At 47.7% G+C, this 12,844-nt stretch overlaps 1 protein-coding gene across 1 annotated transcript in view; it reads left to right on the forward strand.

The window, feature by feature from the left end:
• The window catches only part of PRKCH (protein kinase C eta), a 119,081-nt gene extending 116,965 nt beyond the window's left edge, over positions 1-2,116 (forward strand). The window contains exon 14 of the mRNA XM_065635143.1: positions 1,124-2,116. Coding sequence (XP_065491215.1) covers positions 1,124-1,270 — 147 coding nt within the window. The 3' untranslated portion in view covers positions 1,271-2,116. The remainder of the gene's footprint in view (positions 1-1,123) is intronic.
• Positions 2,117-12,844: the final 10,728 nt, after the last annotated feature.

Here is a 12,844-nt window from a genome sequence, read left to right on the forward strand (position 1 = left end):
CATAAAACAGGGCAAGTAATCTTCATCCTGGCTGTTCCAGCCACCCCTTCACAACTGGGCTGTCTCTCTCGTCTCTCTGTTCCTTGCTCAGGACATTGTCAGCTGTGTGGTTCCGATGGCAGACAGGCTGCAGAGGACACTGCTGCTCCTTTTCCCAGTAGTCCCACACAGCCCTAAGGATGCTCTGTGATAGGAGAGCGCTGCTCTCCATGGAGAGCCTTTCCAAGGTTGTCTCTGTGGCTTCCTTGCCTTTGAAATTGTCACCTGGAGTGGCTTTGTCTCATGCTGTGGTCGCTCTGTGAGGTCTTAGTGGCAACAATCAACCCAGTCCTGCTCTGTGAAGGTCACTGAGTGCAGGATCAGTCACTCAGGGGAGCTGTGGCAGCTCAAGATCAGGCTCTTGTGTTATTTCTTGTCCTGAATCAAAGGCCACAGGAGCCTCCTCACTCCACCGTGAGCCGGACAGGATCTGGGAACATTAGGCTTCAATGTCAACAAAACATCTTGTTCTGGATGCAGGAAAAACACACGCCTTGTCAAAATGTGCCACAAACCCAGTTTGTGTGTGTGCATTGTAAACAGTCTCACTTTGTGGCATGAAGGAAGGAATCCAGCACCTGGAGCCAAGCCATTTGTCTTCCCACGGCCCAGTAATTCATTATTGTGCAAGCTTAATGGCTTGCACATAGAGGAGTGTACACCCCCCGCCCCCCCCAAAAAAACTCAGCAGATAAGGAGGGACTGTGTGGAGTCAGCTAAATGGAAGCACGGCTGATAACTGCTTCAAATGGCTGGGTCTGTGCTGCCACTTGAGGAAAGGAGCTGATTTATGTGGCCTGCCCTGTCCAGACAGGCTACTCATCAGAGGTGGTGTGAGTTAAATCAGAGGGGGGGTTCCCTGTCAGAAGCCTCAGAGGCTCCGACAGGCTTTGCACTGACAGAGGCTCTGTGGGGGCACCCAGCTGCTCCCGGTCCAACCCCAGAAAAGGCTTTCAGTAAGCCCAGCCTGGGTTGTGGAGGTTGACGGCTCATTGCACTCAAGACTAGACTAGATGCAGAGCGAGGATCAAGCAGATGATACATACGTTTGACATCTCTTTCCTTTGCCTTTTCTGTTTGACAGAAATCCAAAGATGACGTGAGCAACTTTGATCCAGATTTTATAAAAGAGGAGCCCATTCTGACTCCCATTGAAGAAGGAATTCTTCCGATGATAAACCAAGATGAATTTAGAAACTTTTCCTTCACAAGCCCAGAACTGCAGCAATAGCTGTGACTCTGGGGAAGGGCTGCTGAGACGACTGGGAGGAAATGAAAACCAAGTTTACCAGAAATTTCACTCTCAAAGAGTAACAGTGCACTGACTTTAGACAATTCAGCAGCATCACTGTCAACATTACCTTAATGTGAAGTTGAAACCTTCCTGTGTTTGTAGGATTTATGCAGCTCTTGGATCAAATATTGACAGGGGTGGAACAAACACGATATTGTAAATAGCTGATGCAGATAGAGAATTGAATGCTGAGCTAGTTGGCTCAGCCTGAATGTCACTGCTTGCAGTGGATTCGAGGAGTCAGCATGAGCATGAAACAAGTGTCTTGCAGCCCTGAGCCAAACAGACTTGTTACAATTCTGATTGTTTGCAAGACTATTTTGAGGAGTCCCAGTATTGTCTGGCATTTTGGAGCCATGATCCAGCTTCCTATGGCCTGACTGAACCAAATGTTCCTACTGACTTTACCTTTTTCTGCAGTATTTATTTCTTTCCGAAGGACAAATGGCTGTCTTTGCCACTGTTTAGGTTTCCATGTGAAATATTTCATTGTGCCGATTAGCAGAAGGAAGAAAACCAAATGCCCTGTGCCCCACACAGATTCTTCCAAGTCAAAGGGAAGTCATGTGCTCATAGTGTTTTACTGTTTGTGCGATATGAAAAGTTTTAGTGTTTGCATTCTGTGAAATGCCTTTTTACATCATGCATCTTCAATGCTCCTTTCTTTGCCTCCCAGCTGTTTTCAACTATAATGTAACTTGTAAAACCTTACTGTTTATTTAGGCCCATTCTATTTAATTATGTTATACAGAGCCTCTTTTGTGGCTTTAGTGCCCCATTAAAATTTTGATCCAAAGTGGTAGTGCTTAAATTATTTGTAGCATTATTGTGATGGGAGCAACAGAGCTGGTAAACTGCTTGAAAACAGAGTTGTCAACCAACAGGTAACACAAAAGGACAACTTTCTCCCAGGAGAACGACAAACCTTATCTAAGAAATAGAGTAACTTGGTTTGGTTTGGATTTAAGGGCTTATTACTCACAGGGCACTTCTTATCAGTCGCAGCCTCAAGCCTCTGCCACAGACAGACTGAGACAAATTTTCAGTGCAGTTTGTAGAAACCAGACACTCCAGGAGATGGTTCTGTGCCGTCCCCACTCTTCTGGAAGCTGAATGATTTTTCTGTAGCTCCATGGCACCCCTTTGTGCTCCTTGCTGGGCCTGAAGCTGTTTGTCAGGATTATAGCCTCTTCCTTGGGCATATATGAATTACTGGAGAAGACAAAGGATTTCAAACCTCTTGCAAAACGGATCATGTTTGTATAGTGCTAATCACATGCTTTAACTTGAGATAAGGGTGAGATGCAGCAGAGGGACACTTCTGCACAGACCTTGCACTGCTGCAACTGTGGAGGTGACACAGGGGAGCATAAGCCTTTGTCAAGGAAATTACACAGGCTCAAAGCCTTTTACAGCAGAGACCCACCAGTGTGTATGTGCTCACCTGCTGCGAGACCAAGTTGGAAATAAGAAATCAAAGCTGAGATCTACATACAGGTGACACCCGTTCCCACCCAAGCCCTCGCAACTTGACTGAGTCCCTTTTACTTTTGTCTCTAAACCAGCTGCTGAACTGTTCGACAAGTGGAGCTCGGGTTCACTTACCCCTGGACTCCTCTTGCCTTTGTGCTTGTGTGTTACGCCAGTTTTCCCTCTTTCTTTCCTGCATCTTGTCTTGCATAGCTTCATCCTCTGGTCTCTTGTCCCTTCCTTTGGCATCTTCTGGCCACAAGGCAACCAGCCAGCCTCTCATCTCTTTGCTGGTCCATAGATACCCAGCTCCTTCTAAGCAGGGCAAGAGGGGAGGAAAGACAGGTTGTATAGTATAAGTGGGAGAAGGAAGAGCCGATATCCAGAAAAATGATCCAAGAACCAGTCACGCAGGGTAGTTTGAACTGCTTCCCCTTCTAGGAAGAAAAGGTACAGGGATGATGGCATTTGCATGAGGGGGCTACTGTGGCATCTTATTCACATGTGAATTAGGCATAGTGTTCACCTGTCTGGTGCAGACATGGCCATAGGCAACTCCTGATTCCATTTCCCACCCGGTTTCCCAGTGTTATGACTGCAGCAGCGCTTGCCTGGCAAAGGCTAAGTGCAGCTGAGCTGTCCAGAAAGAGTGGGAGCACCAAAACTTTCTATGAATTTTGTGCTGACAGCTTTTTGACTCTCCCACTGTTGAGGATTATGAATGACCTCTCCTTCCCTGGAGATCAGTTCAGGAGAATAGTAAGTGATACACTTTTTTTTGCCAGAATGTTGGTATCATCCCAGGGTTTTGTTGGTTGTATTATTCCTCGGGCTCTGGAGACCTTCTGGACTGATTCCTGCTGGAGAAGCTAGTGCTGTAGTGTTGCCTTCAGCATCAAAATGTGATCCCATCTCCATGGCCCCAGGAGTCAAGCAGCTTTGCTTACACCACTGACAGCATGAAGTGTGGAATATTCGCCTTCGGAGACTTCCTGGTGTAGCGATACCCACCAATCCGTGTCCTGAAAGCTTGGGCAATGGAAACCAAGACTCCTCTATAGGTGCTCTGTTAGGATTTTCATGAACTGTAAATCAGAAAGCTTGTTTATCACTGGAAGATATAAAATGTTGTCTAAGGACACCCTGGGGAGCAGAAAAAGCTCCTGCCCTGGCCAACCAGTACCTGCTTTGGCCCAGGGATTATTGGCTTGATGGGGCAGGGATTGAATCATAGAACACCAGGTTGGGAGTGTCCTCAAGGATCATCTGGTCCAACATTTCTTGACAAAAACACAGCCTAGACAAGATGGCCCCGCACCCTGTCCAGTTGCATCTTAAAAGTGTCCAATGTTGGGGAATCCACCGCTTCCCTGGAGAGGTTATTCCAATGGCTAATTGTTCCATCGTGAAAAGTTTCCCTCTTGTGTCCAATCAGAATCTCCCCAGGAGTAACATGTACCCATTACTGTCAGCCAGTTCTCCACCCACCCCACAGGCCACTTGTCTAGACCCTAACACACCTGTTTCTCTAGGAGAAGGCTGTGGGAAACCGTATTGAAAGCCTTGGAGAAATCCAGGTGGAACATGTTCACCGCTTGCCCCACATCAACCGAGCAGGTTAGTTGGTTGTAGAAAGTGATCAGGTTTGTCAGATATCAAAGGGAGATTCTTCCACAGCTTCAGTTTTCATTGATTTCAAGTGACGCTAGGGTCATTCCACCCAACCATCACCCTAGCTGGAAAGCAGCTATGTAGACTCATGTTTGGACTAGAAGCCTAATTTTTTGCTGTAAAGTAATTTCCTTGATTTTCACAATTTCACCTGGATCTTGCTTCATAATTTAGGGCAGCTCTTCCCCTCCATTGCCTGCCCAGATCACACATGTCTACGTAATGATTTCAGCCGCTCGAGTCAGCAGAACTTGAGTCAGCCACATTTGGCCGAGATCCTTGAACTCTGCCGTACTTTTTACGAGGCACTTCTAGTTCAATCATGTTCCCTCCGGACTTTGTCGGCAGCATGGACGAAGATCAGCTCTTTAAAAAGTATCTGTGCGATATCTTTGCTTTTGAAAAAGCTGAATTAGTGTTTACACTGCCATTGAATATGTAAAGCAGTATTGATTCTTTAACAAAAACAAAGAGATATAAAAAAATACTTTTCCCATGAGCTAGCCTGCCAGCTCTTTTGGCTTCATTGCTTGCCTTAGTGCATGCAAGATGGCTTTAGTCTAGTAATTTGGGCCTGGCTTTAGGAGTGTATTAAGCTGGCAGCCACAGGTTTGTAAGGTTTAAAGCCAAATAGGTCTGTATTTTCTCCAGTGTGAAAACTGGCAATAGAGCAAATTATGATTCGTTCCCTTTGCACTGCTTTTAGTGCTTGCATGAAAAAGGAAGGTCCCTTTGATGTCTCTAAATTTGTGTTCTGTGCAATCTTTTCATTTTCAAAGAGGTTCATGAAATTTAGCTAAAAAATTCAGTGGCCTACATCTCATTCAAGGCCTTTGAAAGTTGCGGGTGAGAAGCAGATGGTCTAGAATGAATAGACGAAAATCATCTCACATCCACTCGGGCTGGCTGTGCTGCCAAAGATACTGTTTTTAATACCACTGCTTGATAGGCAATGGAAGAAAAATCTCACAGACTCCAAGTGCCTAAGGGATTTTAATGTAAAAAATGCAATTCTAACTGCTGGGTGAAGAATGTTTGAATGCATACTCAAAGCCTGGCACAGGTTCCTTAGTCCTTGTGAAGTCCTAAATGGTTTGCAACAGTATTTTCCCTTGAAGCTGCATGTTCCTCCTGCAGAAGTTGTCCAGCTGGATATCAGAGAGGCTCCAGTAGCTGTGGTCTGAGGACTCGATTAGTCCCAGAGCCAGGAGAAATGAAGAGGAAAATGTGTCAGGGATCATCTGCTCTGTTGCTTGGCCAAAAAGGAAAGAGCCGTTCCCTGCTGCCTGTTCTCTGTTGGTTTGTGCAGCTGTTCAGGTGTGTGGTCAGGAGGTTTCTGCTCCTCCCCAGGGAGAACATTTCACAGCTTTTACAGCTCTTGCCATTAAGTAAATTTCCCGATATTTGGAAATGATGTGAATGAGATGAAAATCTGTCTTATCATGCCAGTAGGACTCTCATTGGAAGCTGCAAGCCGGGGTTTGTATTACTAAATATATACAGGGCTGCCAAACCGAAACATTCAAAAATGATGAGTCAGGTTGTCTGAAAATCATGGCTCGCTCAGAAATCAAGAGCTTTCCAGAATAATAAATGTCAAAGTATTTTTTTAACATCTGGTTTATGAATATTTCAGATTCTGACTTGCAGTTCTTCTCCACATCAATAGTCGATGGAATGTTGTGCAATTATAATTTTTTTTAGATGAAAGTTGGGGTCCATGAATTGATGTGAAGCCAGGCATTGGAGCTTGGAGGAAAATACCAAACACCAAGAGATGTGTGATAAAACCGTAAGAACAGAAGGCATGGGTTTTAATGTATTTTTTCACATCTTCCTATTCTTTACGTATAGTCACCACAGTGCGGTCCTTTGCCTCCCTAGTCAAAACCCACATAACAGGGCCTGCAGCGTAGAGGAGGCCCAGGAGTGAGGAAGAGGAAGGCTGGGGAAGGCATTCACATGCTGTATAGTCACTGTGTGTAGGGCTTGTTCAGCAGCATTTCTGAACTTGTGCACCAGTCCTTGCACAAAGCCTGTCATCTTTTGCCTTCTGCATCCCCTGCTGCCGTTCCCCACCTGCCCCGCGGCCCGTCCTGCCCACCCCGGGGCACGGCACTCTGCATCGCCCCTCGGCCATTGTCAGCTGGAGGTGTCCTGCTGATGGAGCCGAGCCAAGAACAGGATGTCAAAAAGCACGGAGGAATGATAAGATGTGTTGGCGGTTCACTACCTGCGTGTCTTCTGGTCCTGAACAAGGTGTTGGGGACTCTGGTACAGCTGGTGTCCCAGTGATGTCCATATATGACTGGAAGCTGTGGGACAAGGCCAGGCTATCATCCCTCTCACACATGGAATCATAGAATAGAATCATAGAATCATTTCGGTTGGAAGAGACACTCAAGATCATTGAGTCCAACTATAACCTAACTCTAGCACTAAACCTTGTCTCTAAGAAGCTTGTCTAAACGCCTTTTAAACCCCTCCAGGGATGGTGACTCCACCACTGCCCTGGGCAGCCTGTCCCAATGCCCGACAACCCTTTCTGTGAAGAATTTTTTCCTAATATCCAATCTGAACCTTCTCTGGTGTAACTTGAGGCCGTTTCTTCTCATCCTATCACTTGCTGCTTGGGAGAAGAGACCAACCCCCTCCATGCTCCAACCTCCTGTCAGGCAGTTGCAGACAGCGATCAGGTCTCCTCTCAGCCTCCTATTCTCCAGGCTAAACAGCCACACTTTCCTCAACTGCTCCTCATCAGACTTTTGCTCCAGGCCCCTTACCAGCTTTGTCACCCTCCTCTGAACTCAACCTCAATGTCTTTCTTATGATGAGGGGCCCAAAACTGAACACACCTTTTATTAGAAGCTGGGAAAGAGAGGAGATGGGAGGGTGTCCTCTGAAAAATGGAGTGACAACTCTGGGCTGTGACCAAGAGGACAGAGTACATTTTAGAAGTACCTAAGGACACTTGTAGGCAACTAGTGAAGACGTGGGAAAGTTGCCCTTTCATCTCTGCCCTATCCGCAGCGGGGAAGACAGATGCCTTTGCCTCAGTGAGGGTGGTTTGATCGAGGAGACTTGGGGACCACAGGTCTCGGGGATGGTGGGAGTTAGAAGCCATTGTGGCAAAAGGCTGCTGGGCAGAATTACTGAGGAACATCCCCAGACCCTTTCATCCCATGAAGAAAGCTCGAAACGAGCCTGGGTCAGACAGAGACAAAGGCTTCACTGCATGGGAACCCACTGGTAACATGTCAGTGTGATTGTTTTAGCCCTGAAAGAGTTTTCATTTGCTTGTGGTGTCAGCTCTGAGCGTGGGAGCTGCTGTTGGCAACAGGTCTTATAAAAGTGGAGATGAGAGATTTTAGCAGTGAGTTCATGATTGCTCAAAACTAGTGACTCAGTTCTTCCAGTGCTTCCACCCCGCCTCCTTCAAAAGACGGGAGTTTATTCATCACCTGGTTTCTCATTTCCAAAGGTTTAACGTAGACTGGGGTCAGAGCCTCAGTTTTACTACAGCAGTGAGAACTAAAACTGTGTTCCTTCTTAAATGAAACTTGTTTTATCTTCATCTCACTTGATCACAGGCACAAGATCATGAGATTTTCAAACCACTGCAACAACAGCAACACCACCACCATAGCCACCACATATGCCAAGATAGAAGAACATTGCAGGAGTTGTCAATAAAGCCATTTTTGGAGACTAGCCAAGGTGTGCTGTGGTTGGACTGGGAGCGGAGGCAATTTTATGTATCTTCATTTATCTGCTTCAAGACTCAGATGCGAAGCAGTTCCAGGCCTCCTAGTCATTAGAGGCCTGTCTACTGTACAGAGATACCTTTTGCACAAAAGTCTTTTTTTTTCCCAAATGCAGAGTCCAGAAGAAAGGAAGCATTAAGAGCCTTTATTAGAGATTGGCACTAACCACAGATTTCTTCTGAACTGAGACAGTGTCATGTTCACCCCAAGGACTGGATCATCGGGTTTGCAAATGCCAGCAAGGCTGGCTGATGTCTCCTCTAGCTTCTGGGATGTTGGTATCTCCCATACCTAGAGTGAAGGCAGCGCCATCGGTAGCTCAAACCTTCTGACTTGAGGCAGGAGGACATTGCTACGGATGAGTAAGTATTTCACTTAAAACTGAGTCACCATTATTTTTAAGCTCCGTGAAGACACTCTGGGGCTTGGGCTTAAGCGTTGTTATCTGATAGACATATCTGAACACGTTGCTCTCCTTGGGGCAACCTTTCTGTTTGCCACTTTTTAGGCCCTTTATTCTCACTCGTCACTAACCCTTTCTCCAAGAGGAAGTCAGGGTGGTGGTTTCATTCAGTTCAGTGCTTCTGCCACTTCCTTGGACACTGAAGGAAAACCACCTCCAACTGCCTAAGGAAACTGGTCAATTGAGCCATGTGTCACAGGATAATGTTCCCTTTCAAATGCTGATCTCATTAGCTTAAAACTCAATTTTAACTGGAGATAAAAAGCTAAGTGTGACCTTTGAATCTGCTCAGCTAGGCCTGGACTTTAGCAAAACCCTTCCACTTGTGGGAACCTTCATCACCGAGTTTCACCAGACCCATGAAAATTGCTACGTATAGCCTGGGTCTAAATTACACCCTGGCAATCGAAGGCTGTCTGTTTTTCCTTCTAATGAGCAAGAATTTCCCCTGCCAGCTTGGGATGTCTTCTCTAATCTGTTACCCTGGCTCCTTTAATTTTCCTTGCACTGCAACAATTTATCATGGCCCCGGGTCTCCTGCCCACAGCAGGCTATTCCCTGGCTTACGCGGGTGCTGGTGTCGATCTGGTGAAGATGTAACCAAAAATGGGGCTGTCTTTCAGCTATTTTGGTGGAGCCTGGTAATTTGTCTGAGACGGAAAAATCCCCAAACTGCAATCAGTGCCTGGGACACTTGAGTGGAAAATTACAGAATTATAACATGGCTAAGCTCCTCATGGTGAATTACTGTGTCTACGTATAGACCTATCGGCATTGGTCTGGACCAGCCAGCATGACCGTAAAGGTATCTGGGGCTTTGTTTTGGCTCTGTAGCCTCTATATTGGGTTAAATATAGAGGAAGCAAAGCGCCCGTAACCATCCTAACAACAGAGGTTTGTTATACCTGGGTGATCCTCTGTTCCTCTGAAAGCATCTTGGGCAAAAAGCCACCAATGCTGCCTTCTCTCCCATTTCAGCCAGGCGTAGGGGGAGGGGCTGGGATGGACAGACGGATGCTCTCTCCTCCCAGCACGAAGGGACATGCCTCCTGGGCCAGAGGGAGGTCTCTAGGGGGCCTGGTGATGGTGGCTGTGTTCTGAGGGTGATCTCATGTAGGCGTCTCTTGGTTTTGGTGGAGTGTGAGTGTATCCTGGGGACTCCTGAGCACTAACAAATGGCTTAGGAGCCCCCGGCAGCAACTGGAGTTCAACACTGGGCAGCCGGCCCATGGCATCCTGCTCTGGAGACTGGTTCCTAGGCAGAGCCAAGGCATGAGCAAGGAGGTGCCTGGAGCTACTCAGACCTGGAGTGAAAGCCTAAATGCAGCAAGCTTATTAGTGCTCAGCTGGGCTGGAAGAGGCACATGAGGTCACTCGGGGACTTTGCCTTAGTCCTCCACCCACCCGTGTCCTCAGGCTGGGGCTATGGTGAGCAGCTCCCGGAGGAGCAGAGCCTGCTTGGTGTGCAGGACCTTGCAGCTGGCCATGGTGACCGCAGAAAAAGGCACCCCGTACGGCTGGTTGCTGGAATCAGGAAACTTCTTTTAGACAATACCTAAATGAGCGTCCTCGTTAAGAACTGGCAGTTGAAACCTAAGCTGTTGTGGGTGCCAAGACCCACCCCTGCTTCTTGTTCCCAGCCTTTCCCACTGGGCAACACTGCCCGTGAGCCAGTTGTTTATGGGACAATGACCACAGGCAGCAAGAGCCCCACGCAGATTTAGGGCCATCAGGCAAAGGCCACACAGGCAACACCTACGTTTCTAAACCGTGGTGTTCACGCAGAAGCAGGATTCTGCAGCTTACTTTTATTATCATCATAAAGTGAATATGGCAGTTTGCTGAAATGAAGATATACCTGAAACAAACCTGAGTAGACAAGTAATTTTCTTTTAATTGCTGTTGTGGGGCAGTATAAATGAAAAAACATGTGTCCAAGGGTATACACGCCCTCGTCCCCTGATTAGATACATATAATGAGATGGAAAGCTAATCTATCATATTTAGAATCCGTCAATTAGAGGGTTAGGGCTATAGATGCATTTAGCTTTAGCATTAAGGAGATATTTAAACCACATGCTGTACGTAGTCATTACCATGCTAAGTGATAGTAGATGCAGGTCACCCTATATATGGGCCGTAGTAATCAGCTTGAAGTATTACTAATTAAGCCTTTTCACCTTTGGGCTCCCTTCCATGCCACCACGCATAAAGTGGGCCATCAAGGTCATGGTGAGATGCTCTTTAAAACCTGACACCCACTGTTTATTTTGGAGTGGAGAGTGATTTGGCTTTCAAGTTCAGCCTCTGCTGCGGGGAGAGAACTGTAAACAAACAGCTCTGTTTATCAGCTATTTTGCTTCTTAGTTGCCAGCAAAATCAGTGGTGGCACATGCCAGCTGGGCACTGCTAGCCCTTTGCTTGCCCGGATGCCTGCCTGGCATTATTTGAAGCCCATGGACCATCCGGGTGAATAAACCACATCAAAGCCAGCGCAGCTCTGGCACTCCTTTTTGGAGGAAGTCAATGAAAGCTGCAAATGCTGTAGTTACTCTGGAAAGCAGCTTATGTGATTAGGTGGAAAGTCTAAAATAGAAAAGCCCAGAATGGAAAGCCTAAATAATTGTGGATGTGATACAGCGATGCCCAGCGATGTCTTTACTGCCTCCCTCCGCACCCCATGAGACACAGCTGGGCATCCCGAGGTCCTCAGCAGCCTCTGGTACCAGCCCAGTCACCACAGGACTTCATGGACTCCCTCAGGCCAAAAGCTCTTGACAACTTTATTTTTATAAGAAGGGGGTTTGCACCTGCTTTAAAGACTCTGCTGTGTCAGGCTGGTGGCAGAGCCACAGACCACCCCGCTGCAACTAGAAGACGGAAGATTCAGATTAGACATAAGGAAGAAATTTTTTACACTGAGGGTGGTGAGACACTGCCCCAGGTTGGCCAGAGAGGTGGTGGATGAACCATCCCTGGAGACATCCCAGGCCAGGCTGGACGGGGCTCTGAGCAACCTGAGCTGGTGCAGATGTCCCTGCTCATGGCAGGGATGGCACTGGATGAGCTGTGAAGGTCCTTTCCAACCCAAACCATTCTATGATTCTATGCAGATGGCCAGGAGAACAGGCAACTTTGCAATGCCTCCCAGCCTAGGAAAAAGGCAATGGGTGGCCATGGAGAAAGAGATACAGAGTCTCTGAGTGCTCTCCAGCCCAAGGGGAGCTGTTTTTCTGGACCAGTTTCTATCTCACAGTATTACCAAGGCATTCCCGGCAGCAGCTGAGCCCTGCTCTGCTGGGAAACAACTGCCCTGCCCTTAAACCTTCACCTCTCCATCTCTTCCTCAGAGGCTAATTGCTCCACTTCTGCTCACATTTCTGGTCTCCCAGGAATCTAGGTAAAATAATCTTGCTTGTAATGGGTAAATCTGAATACGTGCCCATAACAATCCTCTCCAGGCCCTTGAAAACCCCATCCACCCCCTCCCTCTGGGGCAAGTCTTTGCAAGCAGGCAGGAGCTGGCACAGAGATCTCAGAGGAGGGTGCTCCCTCTGTGTCTCAGAAGAACACCAGGAACTGGCACTGCTCACCAGGAACTGGGAAAAGTCTCTGCTTTGGCACGACCTGGGACCAGGAAACAATTTGAAATGTCAGGTATTTTCCAGGACATGGGGCGAGCCTTGCCCCAGCTCCTCTTGGCTGGCTGGGGCCGGCTAGAGAAGTTCTCCTAGGGGAAGCTGCCAGGTTTGGGGCTGATGGAGACCTGCCCCGGGGAGGTGGAGGGAGGATGATGCAATGGGCCGTGGTTCTTGCACCGCTGAGAAGCCCGGGTGGCTGGTTGGGGCCAGGACGTGGGCAGGGAAAGTGGCCACAGTGGCCAGCGCAGGCACCGGGTGGTCTCGGGGCAGTGCTCTTCACTGGGCTCCGGTGGGGCTGGCAGAGCTATTGGCTTTCTTGGCAGGTCCCTGGTGTTTCACTACCTGCTTTCCCATGCACTCTATAGATGGAGCACAAGATCTCAATGTAAAATAAATTTAGCAGCAAGCACCCATGACAAAGAAGTGTGTGATCAACGTTGTTTTCCCCATGTGATGACCTGTGCGTTGGTAACACGTCCCCAAACTCACACTGTGTCCCACT

Source organism: Caloenas nicobarica, chromosome 5 (assembly GCF_036013445.1).
Source record: "Caloenas nicobarica isolate bCalNic1 chromosome 5, bCalNic1.hap1, whole genome shotgun sequence".
In the NCBI taxonomy this organism is placed as follows: Eukaryota; Metazoa; Chordata; class Aves; order Columbiformes; family Columbidae; genus Caloenas; species Caloenas nicobarica.